General features: G+C 38.5%; 1 protein-coding gene across 5 annotated transcripts in view; it reads left to right on the top strand.

The window, feature by feature from the left end:
* FCHO2 (FCH and mu domain containing endocytic adaptor 2) overlaps positions 1-12,571 on the top strand; it is an 87,778-nt gene extending 75,207 nt beyond the window's left edge. For 4 of the 5 annotated variants that reach the window (XM_035309562.1, XM_035309561.1, XM_035309564.1 and 1 more), the window contains 6 exons: positions 42-197; positions 2,164-2,296; positions 4,981-5,180; positions 7,959-8,023; positions 9,930-10,094; positions 10,332-12,571. In XM_035309562.1, coding sequence (XP_035165453.1) covers positions 42-197; positions 2,164-2,296; positions 4,981-5,180; positions 7,959-8,023; positions 9,930-10,094; positions 10,332-10,354 — 742 coding nt within the window. In that variant the 3' untranslated portion in view covers positions 10,355-12,571. Of the gene's footprint in view, positions 1-41; positions 198-2,163; positions 2,297-4,980; positions 5,181-7,958; positions 8,024-9,929; positions 10,095-10,331 lie in introns of those variants that run through there. The other variant, XM_035309566.1, reaches the window with a different exon arrangement.
* Positions 12,572-23,542: the final 10,971 nt, after the last annotated feature.

The following is a 23,542-nucleotide window of genomic DNA, read 5'->3' as shown; positions in this document are numbered from 1 at the left end:
GTTAATGAGTTGCAATAAAACTGATGTTTTCATTCTCCTAGATGTATTGTGAAGATCACTGGTGATATGACAGTATCATTCCCAAGTGGGATTATTAAAGTCTTCACCAGCAACCCATCTCCAGCTGTGCTCTGCTTCAGGGTAAAAAACACAAGCAAACTAGAGCAGATTCTTCCAAATGCACAACTTGTATACAGGTTTTGTATTTTTTTTTTAATATAAACTATGTGATTTTTAAAATTTCACTTGTTTTATATGTAAATCAGAGTTCTCTGCCATCTTGTTGATTTGCTTAAGCACAATGTAATTCTATGAACTAATCTTGTTTAGCTCAGTTTCTTTCTACTGACACCATTAAAAATCTCAGTCAGGTACTGAAACTTATGCTAAATAAAACAGGAGCAATAAGAAGTACTTTGCAAAGGTAGCTGTGTTTTTACATGCATTTTATACATGAAATGGTTTAACAAACTATTCGAAAAAAATACCTTTTTCCCAATCAAACTATATGAACAATGTAACTAGTTAAGAAGATAAAAGATATAAAGAAAAATAAGATACTGAAACTAGGAAATTCTTATATTGTCATACAGATTTCTTTATGTAGTAACAGTGGTATGATTAAATGATCAAACAGTGGCTTTAAGTGGAAGACAAATAGTAGGAGCTATGCCTAATCTCATTTGTTGGTTACTCCTGTATTTTTAAGCTGTGTTGTTTCTACAGTGGAGTCATTACATGACCATGTATATCAAGTGCATAGCAGCATGTTTTGGAGAATTCTTAAGAAAAAACGATGGTGGTTGAGTAGAATAATTGTTGAAATCACAGCTTTTTGACTTATTTTCAAAAAAAAAAAAGGACATTTGTAAAAGCTGTAATTATTTGTTCCATTTAGAGGAGAAATTACATGAAAACACTGCTAGATTGTACATTTTTTTAAATTACTGAAATAACCGAAACAAACCATATGCATCCATTCTTTCACATTTAATTTCATTGTGATCATTCATACTTAATGTTTCGGTGTAAAAACAAAATGTATTTTCTTTTTGACATGATGGTATATACCTGAAATATTAGCAGAACTATATCTGACAGTGAATTATACTGAAAAAGTACATTTTGGCAAAATATGAAAATGTCTGGTATTCCTATCTGAGTGCTGTGACACTTTGCCCCTAATTAGAAAAAATGCATGTAACAGAAAGTGACAAAGTTAATTGTATGGTAATAATTTAACTTTTCATCATATATGGCAGATGCTATCATTTCTTTAATATTTATCGAGATTGAATGTTTTAATGAGAGTGACGTTCATGTAAACATTAGAATTTATTTTGAATTGCACTTAATTGTAGAGCAGCAGAAGGATTTTACTGTAGAATTCATTTACTTAAACTGTGTAAGGTCACTGAAGTGATAAGTAGATGTTCATCTATATTTTACTAGAAATGGATGTAGCATGAATTACAATGCTATACTGGGAATCAAAGTCAAAGTAAATCAAACAGACTACTAGTGTTTAAGTCACTGTTCTAGATTCAACCCACTGCAGTAATATTTACTGTGGTCCAGATGCTCATTTTCAGCTTTCACTTTGCACACGCATTCTGCAGACCTCCTTAGCAATGGATGCAGGTCCTCACTGTATCAACAGAGCTTCAGTGAAGCTTTTTGATCAATAAATGATTTGCATTTTGTTTCTGAATCAGTATTCCTAAAAATTTCATCCTTATTCAAAATAAACATGATGCAACCAGAACTGAAAATGTTCTTGACCTGCAAAACAGCTTTTCATGCTCCAGTAGCTCCAAACCAGTATTTTGATTGTGCAGTCGTTTGCTCTTAACTACATAGAGAGATGATATAATAAATTGCTTCATAGATTGAGTGTTAAATACTAAATCCAAAACTAAATCTTGTAATGTCAGTTGTCAGTGGAGAAAACTCACTTTTCCTTGAATGAAAGGAGAATTTTTACTAGATAAAATAATTTTCCTGATAATTTTCCTCAATATTAAAAAGGTATAATTATGTGTCATAAAGCATTATAACAAACTCTTGCTTGAAGGAGGGAAAGGATCTAGTCTTAATTATTAGACTTCCAAAAAAGAACACTCAGTGTTGCATTATCAGTCCTACCTTTCTTTTTCTTTGTAGTGATCAGTCGCAAAGTGATTCCAGTACTAGGGATTTTTGGATGAACATGCAAGCTATAACTGTCTACCTCAAGAAGTTATCAGAGCAGAATCCATCTGCATCCTATTATAATGTGGATGTTTTAAAGTATCAGGTAAACACATTTTTCCCTTCGGATTTTTTTAATGAACTCTGGCTGATTTCTCATCTATACAGAATTTATAAGAGTTGTTCTTTGCCTGATAGCATACAGATGACCTGTCACTCAGCATCTAGATCAGTTCTGGGTATGTCACTGTTTCCAATCCATAGGGTCTGCCCAGGCTGAGTGCATTCTTTTTATGCCTTCATGTCATTCCCTTGGATTCCCCTGGATTCATGACCTGTTTCAGCTTACTCATACCTTACTCCAATTCAAGTGTGAAAACTTAGAACACTGATTCTTTAGGTATTTGTTAGCAAAATCTTAAGTATTCCATGAATTTAGGCATTTTTCAGTTTTTTGTTTGTTTGTTTGAGTTTGTAATTCAATTGAATTTGCTTTTGTAATTCATTAATTTTTAGATGCTGTAGCTGATCAGATGTAATATAAGAGAGTGAGTAATGTTCTGACCCCTCAGAAAATACGGAACATCTTATCCTGGAAACCATTCTAGGCACATGGGGGACAAGAAGGTCATCAGGAGTAGTCAGTATGGATTCAATAAGGGGAAGTCATTTTTACCATTACTTGATAACCTTCTGTAATGAAACAGCTGGCTTAGTAGATGAGGAAAGAACAGTAGATATGGTGTACGTGGACTTCAGTAGGGTACTGTCTCCCGTAAGATCATTGTGGAGGAGCTGGATGAGCAGACAGTGAGGTGGTTCAAAAACTAACAGCCAGGCCCAGCAGGTGGCTATCTGTAGTGCAGAGTCCAGTCGGAGTAGCCCAGAGGTCATTACTGGAACCAGCCCTGCTTAAGATCTTCATTAATGATCTGGAGGATGGGAAAGATTTTCCCATCAGCAAGTTTGCAGATGACGCAAAACTGGAACAAGTGGCTAATAGGTCAAAGGGTCGTGCTGCCATCTAGAGGGACCCCAGCTGGCTGAAGAAAAGGGCTGACGGGAACCACATGAAGTTCAACAAAGATAAATGGAAAATCCTGCACCTGGGGGAGAAATAACCCCAGGCACCAGGACATGCTGGAGCCACCCAGCTGGAAAGCAGTTTGTTGGAAAAGACCCAGGGATCTTGGTGGACACAGCTGAGCATGAGCCAGCAGCGTGCCTTGCAGAGGAGAAGGCTGATGGTATCCTGGGCTGCATTTGGAGGACTGTAGCCAGCAGCTCGAGTGAGGTGATCATTCCTTCCCTTCTGCTCAGCACTGGTGAGGCCACAGCCAGAGTCCGGTTCTGGGCTCCTCAGTAAAAGAGAGACATGCACACACTCAGGAGAGTCCAGCAAAGGGCCACAAAGATGGCTTAAAGAAGGGACTGGAGGATCTCTCCTGTGACAAAAGGATGAGACAGCTGGGATTCAGTCTTCAGCCTACAGAAGATGGGGACAGGGGGGATCTTATCAATGTCTATAAATACCTGAAGGGAGAGTGCAAAGAGGACAGAGACAGGCGCTTTTTTAGTGGTACCCAGTGACAGGACAAGAGGCAATGGGAACAAACTGAAAACACAGAAGGTGTCACCTGAGCATCGGGAAACCCTCTTACTGTGAGGGTGACCAAGCAGTGGCATGAGTTGCCCAGAGAGGCTATGGAGTCTTCCTCCTTGGAGATATTTCAAAGCTGTCTGGACATGGTCCTGGGCTTACTGACTCTAGGTGGCCCTGTTTGAGCAGGGGGGTTGGACCAGATGACCTCCAGAGGTCCTTTCCCACTTGAGTCACTCTGTGATTCTGTGGGATGTTCTGTCTGTCAGCCAAAGACCTTAATGAAAACACAGGAGTGACATGTTCATCTGAACAGGAAAACAAGGATTTTTTAGGCCTACCAGTGCAGCTATTAATACCAGTGTAGTTTTCCACATCCTCTCAGTATAGTTCAAAATATTGCCATACTGAATCTATAGAAAGAATGTTAGATTCACAGAAAAACAGAAGAAGATTCACAAAAACCCGAAGAAAGATTGAAGGAACAGAACTGCTCTTTGGATTGCAGAAATGAGCGCTGTGGAAAGAGGAGTTGTGAGGCCTTTAACACTGGGGAAAAGTGAGGCATTGGCATGCAGTAGCCATGGCAGATGGAAACAGTCCTGATTTGCCAAGGAAAGGCAAGATAGGTTCCTCAAGCAGATGAGGAAGGTGGTAGGGGTATGCAGCGGGGCAGCAGCATGAGCTCAACCACAGAAGCAGCAGCTTCCATCTCTTCCATCTTTCCTACACCAGGAAAACAGTGCTTTTAGTATGTAAGAACTGTTTTGCTGTCTGCCTGTCCAGTGACAGGTATTCTCTTTAGCTGAACTGATGTGGTACACAGTTGGTAAGGATGTTTGCCACTGGTAACTTACTTCTGTGAGTTAGAGAACAAGAGTAAAACGAAACTATTTGGACTTAAGGAAGCCAGAACAGGAAGAAGTCACGTGGGCCGTAGAGAATTTAAATGGTCTTTTTAAAATCAATTATTTTAAAATTAAAAGAATGGCAATTACTGTAGGCTGCAACAATCTTTAGAATTCTGAGATTAAAGGCTCAGAGGTCTACTGTTCTTCTGATCTTTTATAGGATTTATAGTTATACTATAGTTATTACTATAATTCCATAATTCTGCCTGAAAGGGTAGATATTGTAATTAAGCTGCTTTCAATGTGTTTTTTTTGTTTGGTTGTTGTTTTTTTTTACAGGTATCTTCAAATGGCATCCAGTCCACTCCCTTGAATCTTGCAACTTACTGGAAATGTAACGCTAGCACTACTGATGTGAGAGTGGATTATAAATACAATCCAGAGTCTATGAATGTGCCTAGTATGCTGTCTAATGTACAGGTTGTGGTGCCAGTAGATGGAGGAGTAACAAACATGCAGTCGCTTCCACCTGCAAAATGGTAACATAAATACTTTTCTTTCTATTATTTCAAGTTCATTTCATTGTATTCATTAGGGTCATAGCCTAAAAAATTTCATTGGAAGAAATGGTTGATTTTTTTTTTCTCTTAATAAAGTGCATAGGACGTTTTCTGGTCCAAAATAGACCATGTGTAGCCAATTCATACAGACTAAAATGAGACTATATTCAGCCATTCCAACTGTATAATAATACAGGTCTTCATGAAAATTACAATGTCTTATTTTGGTCCAATAGACAGGATTGTTAATAACATTATTTGCAACCAGAATCTCTTAATGGTTAAAAAAACATTATATACATTTGTGTGTATGTAGATACATCCACGTATATGGACTTGTGGTGGCTTCACACTGATGGCTAGCTGAGCTCCAGCACACTTCTCTCTCACTCTCCCTGCTCAAAAGAACAGGGGAGAAAAATCTGATGAAAAATGGTTCATGGGTTGTGATAAGGAGCAGTTTAATTATAGAAAAAAGAAAAACAAACAAAGGATTCACAGAAACGAAGAAAACAATTCTTCTCTACCTCACATCAGCAAGCAATATTCAGCAATGTTTTGGAAAACACAGCTTCAAAATGTGTAGCTTTTACAGGGGAAGACATATGCTTTTATACCGAGTGTCCCCCTCTTCTCCTTCCCCTTCCTCAGCTTTTGTTGCTGAGCACGACATCAGATGGCATGTCACATCCCTTTGGTCAGTATTGGGCCAGCTGCCCTGGCAATGTCCTCTCTCCTCCTCTTGCCTACCCCAGCCTACTGGCTTCTGGGGGTGGAGGGATGGAGATGCTGTGCCAGCACTGCCCAGCAGTAGCCAAAACATTGGTGAGATATAGATGTTGTTCCAGCTACACATGCAGAGCACAGCACTGTGTGGGTAGCTGTGGGGAAACTTAACTCTATCCCAGCCAGGCCCACTACAACTTCCACTCTTCATGCCATAACGCTAGTGTCACACTCAGGTTCCACGTACGTTTGTGTATTTGTATCCTCTGCTCATTGGTACTTGCAACATACAGATTTATACTTTTTGATTATTTTAACTTAAAAATTAGCTTCTGATTTAAATTGTTTTAAAAGATAACTCAGTAGATGGAAGAGTACTTTATAAGCCATGTAGCTCTGTCTCTCAGTTAGAGAGTTGTCACGATTATCATCTGACTCACAGCTACCTGCCACCACCTTGTAAGCCTGCAGGCCATTTACAGCAGCACTTGAAAGTGAGACATAAGCCTCAGATAAGAATATTGCTACAAAGTTGTGAAAACAAGCAGAGGGTGGTAGGAAAAGCAGAGAAATGCATCCTTGAGCGAAAGGTGACCAGAATTCAACCACTGCACCTGTGGTTTGGCAACATTAAATTACTCGCCCAGGTATAATTTAATTCCAGGATGTTTACTTCCAAGGGGGTTAAGAGGGTGTTTTTAACCGAGTAAAACATGAAGATTACCAAACTTTGTCAACCTTGATATAAAGCAAGGTACAGAAGAATAAACTTGTTATATTTATCAGATAGGTTTTAATGTTTCAGGAGGTAATCCTCTTAGATGTGTTGATTGGACAATGTGGTAATACAGAATCATTTTAAGTGGAAAAAAATCTGCCGAGACTGAATCTTTCTAGATTTTGTATTTCAAGGGAGCAAAACTTGTAACCAGATCATGTTAAGCTTTTTCTACTGGAGCAGATTCAGTATACTGCCTGCGCAACATGATCAGTTTCTCCCTGTCCAGGCTTCTTCCACAAAACCCTTTAATAGTGAAACCTAAGTAAAAACAGGAAGATTTAGTGCTAGCTAGGAAGATTCAACACTTAGTGACAGTTTCACAGCAGATTTGTCAGAGTAAGGGACTCAATCTCAGCTATTCTACCTTTCAACTAAGCAACCACCCAAAGCTAGAATTTTAAGATTTGCAAGTTGACAAAAAATAAATACAGTTGTAGTGTTTGTCATGCTACATTTTAAGCCTACTGGGTTGGTTAGTGGCCCATTGTGCTTTTTTATTTTTGTTTTTAATAACAGTTTGGTAATTCTGTTTTTGGTAAATGACTGGCATCGTCTGTGCTACTTACGTGAACACTTCATTCCTGCTATACCAATGTCCAAGACTATTTCACACCTATCAGCATTTCATGCCACTCACAGCTTTATGTTGTTGACTTTCCTATGATGGAACAGCTGCAAAGTGCTCAATATCAAAATGTCTTACCAGTTTAGAGACTCCAGTTTTCGGTGCCCTTTTCTTTTCTGTCCCTGTATATAATCAGAAATCAATCTGTGTGTCATAAACTTAAACCACGTGCCACTTCTGCCAACAATAGTTTTATTAGAATAGAAATTGAGTAAAATTTACACAGCCAAGATTCTCGCATAGGAGAGAGCAGTCAGCATTGTTCCCATTCATACCATAACCATCAAGCATAAAAACTCAGCTTTCAAACTGTTTCCAGTGTGTTTGGCCTGTCTTTACCCTTTGAAGACAAATATTTTTGAGTTGTCAACCTAGGCATAGGACAGTGTTAACTGTATAAAGAGGTGTCGTGTACGCATGAGCTCTGCTGCGAACTCAGGTGCAGTGCACTTGTTTGCTTTGTATAGTTTTCCACAAACTTACACAAAATATCAAGCATTTTCATAAGCATCCATTTAGGGATGTAGTTTATACGTATGTAGTCTTTTAAAGTAATAGTGTAAACTTACAGAAATACTGTTCTAAAAATTGATGCTTGTAACTAACCTGTAGCTTTCACTTACAGGAATGCAGACCAGATGAAAGCTTGCTGGAAAATATCAAGCATTTCAGAGAAGTCTGAGAATGGAGGCAAGCTGATTTTATTGTTTTATTTTCTTCTACAGAAAAAATGATAACAATAAAAATACAATCAGTTTAGCCTCTGCACCCTCATGCGTGTATACATTTTGTCTTATGCTGTATCCTGTTTACCAGTGGCTGGCAGGGCAGCATGAGAAACTGAAAAGGCCTTGACTTAGCATAAACACTGCTCAGCAACAACTGAAACATCTGCGTGTTAGCAGCATTATTCTCATCCTAAATAACACAGCATCATATGAGCTGCTAGGAACAAAATTAACTCTACCCCATCTGAAACCAGCACAAATCATTTAATTTTAAAAAGAAAAATAGTTGAAACTTGAAAGCAGTTACCAGCTCTAAAATAAAGTTTAGATTTAATAAGGAAATTATTACATCAGTGCTATTTGAAAATGAGCAATTATTCAAATAAAAAGAATCTACCTGTCTTCTGTTTTGCCACACATTGAGATAAAGTAGCAAGTGTTTAGCGCAAGAACTGAAAAAAAATAAAATGCTATGCTGAGACAGGCTCACCTCGAGATGATTCTTGACCTGCATTTTGAGGGTCTTTGTTTTTGCATACAGCTCTGAGGAAAAAAAAAGACTGTGCATATCTGCTCAGAGTGGTAGTTTATGTAGCATTTTGTGAGGTATCAGTAGGTATCCTCCACACAGCTGCCTTTCCCTTAAGTCTAATTGATGTCACAGTCCTTGAAGCCTTTGTAGTTGCAATGTTTTTTCTGAAGTAGGGGCAAAAAGGAAGCATCTCATCCACAAAGCCTCTATGGAAAAAATGGCCTTGTGGCCCTTGGAAGGGCTGTTAGTCCTGTTAAGAATTTAGTGAAGAGCATTATGAAAGCATAGATTTTCCTGTAAATATGTCTGATTTCATACAGGAACTATAAGCCTGGAAAGGGAAGCCCTCTTCAATTGGTGTAAAGGCTGCAAAGTTGTGGTGGTCATTTGAACAAAATCTGAGGGAATTTGATCTGACCAAGGTTGTTGCAGTAGTCTGGTGTACTTTACCATTCACTGACCTCACAGTCCTTTGCCATTTGTCTTCCGTTTTGATTATGTAGGGATAGCCTTCTCTTTTTCTTTCCTTATGCAGAGCATCATAAAATGGACTGATAGTGATGCAGATCACATCATGTGTGTGTTCGGTAGACTTCTGCATATCCCGCTGGTTCTACTACATTCCCTTCTCTTCCCACCACCTTTGTTTCCCTTTCTCTTGAGCACAAATACTTAATACTCACAATCCAGTGTTTAAGAGGAAGTAATAATATGCCAGGCTTACATTTATAGGAACAATAGAAGTTACAGAAAGACTTCATATTAGTCTTGAAGTCTCTTTATTCTGGTGTAGAGGGTGGTAAAATGTGCTTTTTGTACAATCCAACACATGTGAGTGTTGAATCACAGAGGTAAAACACAACCAACTTTCAAAGCTCTTGAATATGAGAATCCATTTACCCAAACTATGATATATATACTAAAGAAATGGAATGGACTTTATGGCAAATTTATCAAGTTACTAGCTCTCCTCATCAATTAGCTGTTCCTATTGACTAGGAATAGCAAGTTGTTTTAAGCAAGTAAAGGTACTTGACTTTTACTATTCCATTATTTATTATTTAAATCTCATTATTTTCCTGCTAGACAGTGCAAGAACAAGAAAATGTTAAAGAACTAGAAAAAGGGAGCAGTAGCATGCTTTTTTTAATACCTTGCACTAGCTACAGAAGTGTATTTAAAATAATTTTGAACTATTGCTACTTTGTAATGGCACTGAAGTGAGCTTCACCAATGTCTATGAAAAGTCAACTAAAGTTTTTTAGGAAATGTATTTCATTAAATCTTGTCTATATTAGAACAATGAGATATTTTTTTTCCTCTTGGTTTTTTATAGGTTCTGGATCCCTCAGGGCAAAATTTGAGCTTTCAGAAGGACCCAGTAAACCAGCAACACTTGCAGTGCAATTCATAAGTGAAGGAAGCACCCTTTCAGGGGTAGATGTAGAGCTAGTAGGCACTGGCTATCGGCTTTCCCTGCTTAAGAAGAGATTTGCCACTGGTAAGATGTTGAAATGGTTACATATTCAAATTAATATATGATATATTTTGTAGTGCTAAATTATGGATTATGAAACTGTTAAACAAGTGATGCATAGTTACCTTTCCTTCAAACATGTCTGAAAATTGTTTCGCATTTCTTTTGTTTTTCCATAGTTAGCTAAACTGGTCACAGGAAAATACTGACAAAATCTATTTTACCTACTGAATGCAAAAAAAAACTACCTTTATTTTTCAGGACGGTATATGGCAGACTGCTGATGAACCTGTGAAAGTTATTGGATCAAAGGAGTGCAAGAAGCTCACTCTGCCCCCTCTACTTCTCAAACACTATTTTAACATGCATTAATTTTTTTTTAATTGTTGACCTACTTTGAGGCTGAACTACAGAACAGAAAATGCACTTTTGAAAGTCATTTTGCAAACTTTTTATTACTTTAATAGCACTGAAGTTAACTTCAACACTGTCTGTAAATGATCAACTGCAATATTGGGGAAAATCTGTTAAAATTTTAGTAAATTTATATAGAAGTCAAAATGGTAATCAATAGTTGTAATGAAAGTATGAAATTGTATGTTATACTGTAAGCATTAAACCTTAAAATGTAGGAGAGCAAGTAAGAAATATTTGAGCTTTCCATAAGTAATATCAGATTCTTTAATTGCCAGTTTTTAAGGAAAACAAAGGCAAACTCATGTAGTTCTTCCATCCACTCATGCCATAAAACCATTTGAGTTAGAGGTGTATAAAAATGTAACTTGATTCCCATGTATCATATATTATTAACATCTAAGTTGTTTTATATAGGTGTTTGTTCGTTTTTTTTTTTTTTTCCTAAGTGCAATGTGTTATAAAATTGCAAAAGACAGAAGCGATTTACTTCTGCAGTTAGTAAATTTTATGGGCGTTGTGATTGTTTGAATTAATGTTGTAGATTTAATTTATTTTTATATGACTTGCATAACATTTGTGCCTTTAAAAGAAACCTGTGCCTATCCAGTTTGTTATTCATGTGCCTCACTTCCTTTTTCAAAGTTTGGCCCTTCATAAAGAAAGCATGCTGTTTGTATAATACATACAACTTTATAAAAATTCCTTTGACTGGGATTTAAAAGGGAGATCTGCTAAAACTGGAGGTTGTTTTAAAAGAGGTTTAAAATACTGGATTACTTCCTCATGGGGTAATTGCAATACATGCAGCCATAGTAAAGGGAGATGCATCATGCAGGACATTGAAACTTTGAGAGAGAAACTTTAATGTCACCAAAGATGAGAATCCTTAAAAATCACTGAAGATTATAACAGCACACAGACAGCATTTCCCTTCACTTTGATTGCAAGTCTTTGGAATTTAAGTGCTTTTGGAATTGTGTGAAGTGAATGTTAACATAATATTTTGGGAGGAATAGCATTTCAGAAGGGTATTTTATGGCAGCAGGATGACAAGTACTGCCATTTTATTAGCTTATATTTTATCTGTAACCACCAATTTTAATATTTGTCATCTACTCTTCTTACACAGCCTAAGCACAGGGAAGTGACACATTAGTAACATTTTTAAAGTAAATTTCTAATTTAGAAAATATTTTATGTGTTTTTATTATCAAGTGTTTTTTTCAATGCAGAAATCAAAAGTATTGGAGCAAAATAATTTAATAACGTGAAAGTGGGGATTTTATGTGACCATTCACAATACCAGTATCTATTTTAAATTGTATATTAAAACAATACAACTTGCTAGAACTAGTTCATGCAGAACCGGTAATAAATTGGACTGCTGAAGCTTTACAGTAAATTAAGCTTTGCAGAGGCTACATAAATTCTAAGGTATACTATACACTTTTGCAGATGAGATTTCCATTATTAGCATTAAGGGGATACTGTACTTTAGACCTGATTGGAAGAGTATATCTGGCTTTTAATTTGATGATCTTACTGAATGATGAATTTCTAACTCATATAAAATGGTACAGTCGATGTACTGGAGTCTTAATTGTAATCTGCTTTGCAATCAAATGCTCTTTAACATGAATATGTTTTATTAATGAAAACCCAAAACTGTATAGCTGTTTTTAATCGACCGTTACTTTCAATTCTAAGTTAAATGAAGTAGTTATGTTTCAGCACTTTTAAACTAGTCTTCATTCAGGTGATTATACATACATTTGCATTGGGTGCAGGTTACAATTTTGAAGCCATACAAGTTTATGTAGACTTTTTGTAAAGAAATTCAAAAACAATGTAAAAAATACATGTAGCTGATAAAAAAAAAAAAAAAGAAAAAAGTAGCAAGCTGGTTCTTGCTTGTGTATACAGCAATATCCTTTGTAGCTGCCTTCTAAAAAATAATTTGTAAACACAACTCTAAAGGATCTGAATTTTTATGAATTGTTACTACGTCAGACTGTAAATTAGAACATACAAGTTTATCTTGCAAAAATTGTAAATACTTCTGATTTTTCATAAAATGTAAATTTTAAAACTGTTGCACCCATAATAAACATGTAATATATAATTTAAATGCTGATTTATATTGCTTATACTTTTGCACTCAAAGCCACAGAGATACAATATGATAAGAGAACAAAACTATGCCTGTATTAAATGTGTTACTTGATTTGCAAGTAGTAAGTAGTAGAGATAATATATGATCTATTTTCTGTACTTTAAAACAACACAAAAAAGATGGGTGGAAGGATGATTTCTGCAGAGTTACATCTTTACTAAACTGGAATGCTTGGGAAGATGTCTGCAATGTCTTCTGCCTTTACTAAATTGGTGTACTTAATTTAATTAAGATCAGACAAAACTGCAGATAACTTTTGTCAGCAAAGTCTTGACTGTGTAAACATGAGTTAGCTGGGAGCTGCTTTCTCTAAATAATGCCATAAAATGCTATAGATTTCCTAACTTCCTTAATAAGCATATATTCTGTTGAGTGCACAGGAAAAATGTCCATGGCAAGCCTAAAGTAATTCTTTCTGTTTCCCAGTCATAACAGCAGGTAATTTAAGTACTACTACTTCCACAGTCCAAGAATAGATAGTCCCTCAAAGCTTAGAGAACAGAAACAAAAGTTTAAGCTGAACAAATGTATGTTTGTGTCCATTTCTTTCCCACTAGCCCCACAGCCTGTGTAGTTTAATAAGTAATGACTTATTGAATTGACTTTGTCAGCTGGCTGAATATCATTTCACTAAGTACCATTCTTGTCATGCTGGCAAGTAATAGTCCAAGGGTAGGGTTTGATTGCTATCTTCTGCTGCAAGGCAGGAATGAAGAATGGAAGTGCCCTTTGGCCACTGCCCTGTGGCCAAACCAAATGGTCCGTCTAGCCCAGGACTCTTGTCTTCAGCAAAGGCAGAGGAATGGACTGTGGCAAGGAGAGCTCATAAGCCATTTTCTTGCTGCTCACCCATTATCCTCAGTTAGTGGTTAGGGATGTGAAAGGGTACAACACTGCTCAGTGCTTCCAGCAGTCATTTAACTCAAAGTGTTGGAGATCACTGCTCTGACACTTCTGTTCACATTCCAGTTGTTATTGTAAGCCAGTGCCCAGGTACTACTCACAGCTACTACAAACTGGATTTACACTGCTCAAGCTGGTTTGTCATTATCTAAGTGTATTATCAGGTAGGTTTTCAGGGATAATCGTCTACCTCTACCACTGCCAAATACTATTTAGGTAGTGCGTTTGAAGCAGATGACTTACTTGGTTATCAACTGGAACAGTGTGGAAGTTACAAGTGTGGTAGTTTTTGCCATCCAGCTAGCCAGGAAGGTCTTGCATCATGCCAAAAAGCATTACATTTCAAGTCTTGCATGTTTGAGAAGCTTAAGATAGGCATCTTAATATCTGCATACCTTTTGTTTTCTTGGAATTGCTAGATAATGGGTTTCCATTTCAGTTGCCATGAAAGGGCAAGTTTACTTTAGAGCACGCAAGAAAAAAAACAGAAATTCCTGTAAGGATAGAGTAAGCTAAAAACAGTCCAAAGCAGCAAATAGCATACTTTCTGTGTAGTGCCCTTCATTGGGCTGATTACCAGGCCTCTTAATTGAAAACCTGATTTTTATCTTCAGCTGTGCATATCATTACACTACCAAGTATTCCTCCTCAGTGCTGTGTGACCTCTGTGTTTACTGACATGTTGATTTGTAAGTTCTTCCTTAGCTAACTCAATACCAATAGAAATCATCCAGCCTGTAAAGAATAATCTTATAAACATGAGGCAATTCCTGAATTACTTATTAAGAATTTAATACTCAAGTGTTGCATTTTCTATATTTGCTTTCACTTCAGTTTGAATCCATTATATCTCTCTTTTAATTTGGGATGACTATTTCAATTACTATAACCTAAGGAATCATTTTGTTCGCCATTGTCTCAGATGTATTTCTTGCTAAAAGCCTTGTTATGTGACTCGGCATTTTTTTCTTCTTTTTTTTTCTTCTAAATATTTTCATTTTCTTTTTTTTTTTTTTCTTCTAAATATCTTCATTTTTTTCTTCTAAATATCTTCAGATATTTAAAAAACATCAACAAAACAGGATAATAATCACGTCATAAAGTATGCCAGCTCACAATTCTGATAACAATTCAACTCTTCCTCTTAGCATCACCCAATCTCCCTTCTTGAAGGTCTCATTTCTGTTCCAGAAAGCAGTGGTTGTGCGTTCAGGAATGGCTGAGTTCTGCTCAGTTCTTCACTGTCATTAAATGAAGCAGCTGATTTTTACAATTGCTGATTCTCCACTCCTGCTTTGCAATTGGATACATTCTTTATATAATATCCATAGCCTCCACTGCCTTCCTTTCCCCTCCCCACTACTGTCTTTGCTGGGTTATATCACGTCATCAATAATACAGAGCTATTAAGGCTGTCCCACTGTTAGTACTGGTTAGGAAAAAATGATTAGGAAAAGTCACCGGTTGCCACAGGTTGAACAGAAGAAGCCTTCCAAAAATGCCTTGTTTCTTAAACATGTGACTCTAACCTCCACGCCAGTTTTTAAACAAAAGCCATGCTGAATTTTACCCTTAAGGAATCATTCCCAACAAAGATTCACCGCACCTCCTATTCAAATCATCAGAAAGGTAAATGTGTGCCTGTACCAAGACATTGCAGGAGCAGTATCCAAAAGTTCACCATTTCCACTATTCACAGAAGTCTACCAGCCATTATTTCAACGTCTGGGTCTAATCTTTAGATCTTGCTCATGTGTCCAGCAATATCCACTGTCAGTTTTGTCCTCTTCACTGAAGCTGTGAAGTATGCGCATTAATTTATGGTGCCCCAAACTGAGCTCAGAACTGGAGATCGGAGCATGAAGGTCGTGGAAAGAAAGAAAAATAAAACACTTTTTGATGTAGTCATCAGACAGAATCATACACTATACCTCATCTTAAGCTGCCTGGCCAGATGGCACAACCAAGTATTTCTGACAACCAAGTCACCATTACTTGTGTTTGTTGTTTATAATCAATTCAAACTAATATTATGGGCAGGTAGTACTTCAAAATGTCAACTTTTAGATTTTAGTGATGCTTATAAAGCAGCAATCCCATGATTGAGAGGTCTGGAGTAATTCAGAACAACTAAATTGGCTTAGACTACAGCTTCATGATGGGCCGGTTAAACATCCTGACAGTGCCAAAAGACGGATGCCACACTTGTCCACTTCACCCACCACACCTTGCGCCAGCTCTGGTGAGCATCGTATCTGCCTGTGAGTCAACTTAAGTCACCAACCAGGCATAATTCAAACCCAGGAGAGGGAAAAAAATAAAAAATAGAGGGAGAGATTTTTGCTAGGTTAGCTAGCTGAACCAGCCTGCAGCAGGGTCTGGCCAACACTGCACACGGGCATTTCCCCATCCATGAGCGGAGAAGGGGCAGGGAATGAGATCGCCCCCTTTCAGCTGCAACGCATCGTAAGCCTGGCTCCGCTGTTCACTAAACCACAGCCAGAGAGGGGAACTCAAGCAGCTAGCTCAGATGGCATAATGAGAGACTTCTTAATAGTGGCTGTAAGACCAGAAGTTATAAACTATAAGAGGTTGGTAAGAAAAGCAAATAAACACGGGGTAGGAAGGTCCATGTAGGTAGTTTAACTGAGGGCAATGGAAAGGAGTTTTTTCTGAAAAACAACAAAGATCTTTTAACATCCACTGTGTTACTGGACCCGTTCTAAATTGAAATACCAGAATCAGTAATAACAAAAAAAAACATTTTTAAAAAATGTTTAATAATTATTTTGTCACGTTTCTTAAAGGACACCTAGGTTATGTAGTCACATGGTGAAAATACCTTGCAATCCAGCAGTACCTAAGAGAATGATAAAAAATCATCATGCTAAATACTCCTAAACCTGCAGATCAGATAAACTACATCCTAGAATGTAGGAAGCTGGATAAGCCACACTATGAACAATTAATTTTCCTTTCACTGAGCCTTTAAATGCTTGGAAAGTATTAGAAGATTGTAAGAAAGCTAACACTGCATCAGTACAAAAAAAAAAAAAAAAAGTCTAAATAACTGTAATGTAGAATTTAGTAAGAAAATTAAAATATAATTAGTTAATTAGTATTGGTCATGGATGTACCAAATAAAGGTCTTAAAATAATTTAGGATTAGGTTAAAAATCTGAATCATAAGGCTGATAGGGTCAAAAGAAGAAAAAAAATATGTAAGATAGCTGATTTCAAAGCACACAACATTTTGTTTATACCCACAATAATGCAAGCACACACTAGATTAAAAACTGAACCTTAAGGTGTAACTAAAAAAGAAATGAACTATAACTGCATTTCTGCTGGATTCCTGCAAACTTCATAATGCTCAACATTTTTCTGATTACTTGAAGTTTAAAAAAATAAATGTTTGCAGATGACAAAAGGCCGGAGTACAAAAGATAAGCTAACTCTAATTCATGTATAAACAGTTTGGGCCACTTTGCAATCACACAATAGGCAGGAAGCGGCTTTACAACCAAATAAATGAGGACAAAATGTTCTCTTGCTTCGGGATAACTAAGGACTTTTCTAAACTGTTTTTAAAAGACATCCAGTGCCACAGCTTCTGACTATAAACCTGCATATCTGCACAGAACCACAAAAAAACGGAGGCTGGAAGGGAACCCCAGAAATCATTGAGCCATTTCACCTGCTGAAAGCATGGGCAAAGACCCGAGGTCTTACCAAACTAATGAAATCCCTGGAAATAAAAATGTCAGTCTTAACAACAAAAACATCCAACAAAGACTGATTTCTGTGGAAACCATCATTCCACCACCTACCAATGCAACCTCCTCCAGCCTATATTGGCTTTCCATTAGTTTCCATTGGTTTATTGAGCGTATTTAGAAACTACTTCTATCTTACTCTTTCTCCCCTTTTCTTCGTGCCTACCTGATTGAAGCTCCATTCTCAATAGTTCCCTTGTGTTTTTCTTCTAAAGAAGAAACCAATTGTCTGGAAAAACCTTGGTTTCAGTCTCTTGACCTCAGTGGAATAGTGAGGTACATTTAGTCTTTTTCACACCTATGAAATCGAATTTCTGGCATCTTTTACTTCAGCCAGAATGACTGCAAAAAAGACATAGGCGTCTCTGACAGATCTGCCTACGTGAAGACTTTTGGAGACAAGGTTAACTTCTGAGTGACCAGAGGTTCCTACCAAAAGGTAATTCCTCAGTTTCACTTAGTCCAAACTACCCTGCCTACATCCTTTCCTAAATCTTGTTCATCCACAACAGAAGTAACACTCCTCACCCTACATATTAACAGGCTCAGATTATTATGAATAATAATAAATAATAATAATTTGGACAGAATGCAATTCTATTGCTTCTTTCTCCAAAGATCTTACTACAGTCTTCACTCATCTTCTCCCAGTGTGTTAGTGTCTGTGCCGTACCCTACTAAGCTCTCATGGAAGATGAAGCTATCGGACGTGATGCAAGCCCACATTATGAGGTGAAGACGAACATTCTTATCCCTTAACTTAGAGCTCTATCCACAAAATAGACCTAAATTCTATACACTGCACTATAGCTAGGTGCAGTGCAGAGAAGGCACAAATGTTGGTAGAAGCAATCTCCTTGTCACTTTTTTCTTATGCTTCTGGAATCTTTATCCAGATAACACAAGTATTATCAACAGCCGCCTGCTTGCAGTCATTCATGGTGTAAAGCTGTAGAACGTATCTCAGAATAAAGATACAATCAATATCAAGAAATACTTCCTTGTGGCACATTTCCCAACCATCTCAGTTTCTATCTCAAGGCTTTCAGAAATTACCTCTGGCCAGAAGCTTCCTGAATAAACAAGAGAAATCTGAGTTTGAGAAATGCCAAGTGCCTGTGGTGCTGTTAAGCTCTTCAAATCACTTGACACATGGGGATACACGTCGGTTAGGTGTGTAGCAGTAGCATCACACAGGTTAGAAAAAGACTTTCAGCTTCAGTGCCTGGGTATGTAAGTGCAAAGTCATACACTCGCCATGCTCAGAAGAATCAATCTGCCTTTCTTCTTTGATTAAGAGGTTCAAAATACAGGATAACAAATTGTTAGATTGTACAGAAATAAATTATCAGCATTGATAGCAAAATAATCAGTTAAAGCATGTGAAACATTACCAAAAAAATCATTTTAGGCAAGAACCCTCAGCTAAAAATATGCTTCATTTATAATCAGGTGAAGGCTTTGGCCATGATTAAGTTAACCCTCCATGGTTTTTGTTTTGTCTTGCTTTATTATATTATATTATCTTAATATAATTACATTCAACTTAGCTTAAAGCCAATATGAAGAAAATTAAAAAAGCCACTGGACTTGCAAAATGAGTGAAACAGGGCACTAATGGTGTGAGTCTATTTCAGAATATTAGCATCTAAGGAGTGAACTCATTACAGTTTACATGAACATAAGCAGAAAGAACTCCATGTTCGGCAACAGCACTCTAAGAGAAAGGTGAACTGGACCTGTATATGGCTAACCAGGCTTTATGCTGTATTCTTTAGCTACTTTAAGCACCATTAAACACTACCAGGGATATGCTTTACATGCAAGTGTGTCCAGTGTGATGAAGTTTACAGCCTGGTTTTATCAGCAGGCAAGCTGAACTTTATGTAACTTTTTTTATTTGTCCTCAAAAAATAGCTGATCTTGCACAGTGGAACCTGATGAAATCTGGATTTCCCTACAAAACTCCCCCTCTCTGAATACTACGTAGGCTTGTTATAATGAAATTTCTGTTGTTTGAGAGCAACCCTCCTACATGTAACCAGCAGTAACTTAACAATTGGGTTGGTTCATAAAGCAACACATTCCACACACTATCCTCTGCTCTCAGGAGCTTCACATGCACTAACTAATGCCTTCTCTGCTTCAGTCTTTACTGCCAAGGCCAGCCCTGAGGAATCCCAGACCCTTGGGACACAGGAGAAACTCTGGAGAAAGGCAGACTTTCTCTTGGCTGGGGAGGATCAGGTTAGAGATCATTTAGGCAAACGTCATAGCCACAAATCCATGGGCCTGGATGGGACACACTCAACGAGCACTGAGGGAGCTGGCAGATGTTATCGGTACACCACTACCCAACAGCTTTGAAAGGTTGTGGAGAACAAGGGAGGTGCCTGAGGTCTGGAAGAAATCTGATGTCATGCCAGCCTTCAAAAGGGCAAGAAGGGAGGACTCAGGAAACTACAGGCCAGTCAGCCTCGCCTCCATCCCTGGACAGGTGATGGAACAGCTCATCCTGGAGGTCATCTCTAGTCATGTAGAGGAAAATAAGGTGATCGGGAGTAGTCAATATGCATTCCCCAAGGGCAAATCGTGTTTAACCGATCTGAGAGCCTTCTGTGATGGAATGACTGGCTGGGTAGATGAGGGGAAAACAGTGGCTGTTGTCTGCCTTGACTTCAGCAAGGCTTTTGACCCGTCACCCACAACATCCTCATAGGTAAGCTCAGGAATTGTGTGTTAGGGGAGCAGCCAGTGAGGTGGATTGAGAACTGCCTGGATGGCAGAGCTCAGAGGGTTGTGATCAGTGGCACAGTCTGGCTGGAGGCCTGTAGCCAGCGGTGTCCCGGGGAGGTCAGTACTGGATCCAGACCTGTTCAACTCATTTGTCAGTGGCCTGGATGAGGGGACAGAGTGCACGCTCGGCATGTTTGGTGATGACACAAAACTGTGAGGTGTGGTACACCAGAGGGCTGTGCTGCCATTCAGAGAGACCTGGACAGGCCAGAGAGCTTGCAGTGACTTGCCTCCAATATATTGTCTATGTTCCACTTACAAGCACCTCTCTGGAATAGTCAGGATTAGATTAAAAAAGGAGTAGTCCGGAAAACAGTTGGAGTAAAGTTTGTTCAAAAGATGAGCAAGAAGACAGTGTTTCCTTCAAATCACACTCCTGTGCTATCCTCCTGGCAGCATCTAAATCTTTCTTTGAATTACCGGGATGTTACCATCACGAGGTACCTAATGGCACCTCACTTCAACTCTGGGCCTCCCCAGGTTTGGGCAGGGGGACACAACTTCAAAAGCAACAACAACCTGATTACTTTGCCCAGCCACAGTCCAGCACTGGCCAGTTTAATCATTCCAGGTATATATAAGATCCCAGTTTAGACCCTAACTGAATCCCACACACCAGGGACTCCCACATCCATCCTAAATGTCCCAGCCACTGAGCTGCTACATGCAGGGAGAGGAGAGATTCACAGCAGCATCAGGGAGCCTCAGCTGTCATTCCAGCACCAGAGGAGTTCGTGACTCCCCCAGAAAGGCTGGGAGCAGCAAGAGGGGAGCAGTAGGAAGGGGAGGCACCCCAAATGGAATGAAGGTTCCCACTTGTGTCAGGTTAAAAACGTACTGATTAAAGCATACAGATTCATCTTTGTATCCCTCTGTGTTTTCTACCATTCTCCAGGCTTCAGTTCTGGCAGCCGGGCAGCACGGCCACCAGTCGGGGTGTAGGTGTCTGCAGCCAACACCTGCGCCGACAGGTGCAGCACGTAGCAGCACGCACAGGGCTGACCTTCATTTCCTCATCCCAGTGCCGTGACTGTTCCGTGCCACAGGTGAAGGGTTACCAGCACCGCCAGCTCTAGGATCCGCCACACCCTTCTCTTAAAATCAAACACAAGCACGATAAGCAAACATGACAAATTAAGATGCAGACATGAGATACAGGACTACCTCTACAGGCCAAAACAAAGTTACCTGATTTTTAGTAGGGTCAATGTGTAACCTTTAATTAAATGACCTCTTCTCTCTAAATGTCTTCATTTACAAACAAAAAACTGAGCTGAACTGCCACATTCACACACGTCTTAGAGGAACAGAGGGAAGGGTGGGAAAGAAGATATATGGAGAGACAGTGACAGCCAGACAAATCATGAGAACTCCTGGCTTGCCCAGGACCTGAAGAAAGCAGTCTTGTTGGTTTTGTTGTTGGGACTTTTCCAGTTCCTCCTGCAGGAGGGACATTCACAGGTGAGTAGGGCGCATTGCATGAGCACAAGGCAGCAGCAGTCGGCTGCCACTCTGGTAGAAGGGTGTCGAACTCAGCTTCACCCCACACTTCCAGTGCAGCCAGCATGCTGCACTTTTCTGTGACTCTTCTGTAACTATCTGCCAAACAACTGCAAAAGAACAACTATTTCAGGGTTAATTAAGTTTGGTTCAAAGGCTTACTGGCTGTTGGCACCAATGCTTTTGTCCTCAGCCTATAAATTGACAATTCTAATAAAACTATTCTAATAAAACAAACATCTTTATATCCTTGTATTTCTAAGTATAGCTCTTTTGAGTCTACCAGAACTTAAATAAACCAAAACACACAGTCCCTAGCTATTTGGCTGAGCTTCACAGTAACTATGCACGCTGAGTGCTTGCTGTGAACTGGCTGTACAGAACTCAACGGGAGCTGGAGAACTGGGTTCCCCTTGGCTTCTGTGCCATCGTTTTGTTAGGTCCACTCTGCCACAGTAAGCAAGTTATAATTTATAAAGTACAATTTGCTGCACATTACCTCCATCTGTTCTTCAACAGCTCTTGTTTCAAAGCATACCAATTCAAGGTCAGATTTCACTGAGACAAAGCAAGTAGCGCCGGCCTTCATTCAAGGATTTTGTATGGTTTCAGAAAAACAGAACTGAAAAACTTCCAAGTGTGCAGTGAATTATAAACACAAGATGTTTCTCTAGTGGGTGCATTCTCATCAAGCCAGATTAGAACAGCCTGGACTCTCTCACTGTGTTTTCAGACACCTAAATATTTTCTGCAGAGCGTATTCAGTGTTTTGAATTGAAGCACAATCTCAGCACATCCTGTATTTTGCATGTATAATCTCAAACGAAAAAAGATTACTCCAGCAGCTGTGATTTTTGTGACCAGTCTCATATTGCTCATAACAAATTAACTTCTCTTCTGCACTGCAGAATTTTAGAAGACAAAATATGCTCAACTTTCCTTACGGTACTTGTCTTCATTGCTAGAGATCATCCTCATTAGGCAACTGAAATCACAAAAATGACTTTGTCATTTATGTGTGTTAATTTAAAAAAATAAAAAATAAAAAGGTGTGTGTGTAGCAAGTTAGTATTTTAGTTTGTATTTCATTAGATTATTGCTTTAATAGTTGCTTCTATCACAACAGCCTTGACTAATTTCCAACCAGTAACACGTGAACAACTCTATTTCCCTGCTCACTGTCCCCAAATGGTAGTCTGTCTTGTTGGTGCCTTCACAAGTGCTCCTGACGGCAGGCCTGGAAATTATGTCAAAAGCAATGATATTCTGGTAGTTCTGGGTTTCCTGTCACGCTCCAGCTGTGAATGCACCATGGCCCTAGGACCGCTTTCTATGCCAGTCCAAAAATACTTTATTTTCTCCATTAGCACCAACTTCTACAACCACTGTCTTTCAACCATGTCCAGATTTATACAAGCAGCTCTCTCAGTACTTTCTGATATGGGGAAAATCAAATTACCTCAATTTTTTTGCCAAATATTACCACTTGGTATCCAGAAATAAAATATGCATAACTTATAGTTAAACAGTTACTATGAGAAAAGCTAATATATATATATATATATATATATTTAAGAAATTTATTCTTATCTTAAATCACAAGCCGTGGCTCAGGTTACAGTTTAATGACTATAGTCATATGACCTGAATTCAAATCCACTCAATCCACTGAAAACTGAAATCGGGTTGAATCAGAATCTCACAAATGGAAGGATGGTATTCCTGAAATCGCTTCTCTCATCATTGGTGTCTAATCTGGAAGCCCAGCACTACAAGGAAACCAAGTGGAGCGTGAAGGAGAAAGGCTGATGTAAAGGTGTGGACAGAGAACTTGTTTGCATGTAGATGCTAAACAACAAGACTGCTAACTTTTGTCAAGAAGAACGACTGTCTTTTCCTTTTTTTTT

The sequence above is a fragment of the Oxyura jamaicensis genome, chromosome Z (genome assembly GCF_011077185.1).
Source record: "Oxyura jamaicensis isolate SHBP4307 breed ruddy duck chromosome Z, BPBGC_Ojam_1.0, whole genome shotgun sequence".
NCBI lineage: Eukaryota > Metazoa > Chordata > Aves > Anseriformes > Anatidae > Oxyura > Oxyura jamaicensis.
This window is presented reverse-complemented; position numbering and strand designations above follow the sequence as displayed.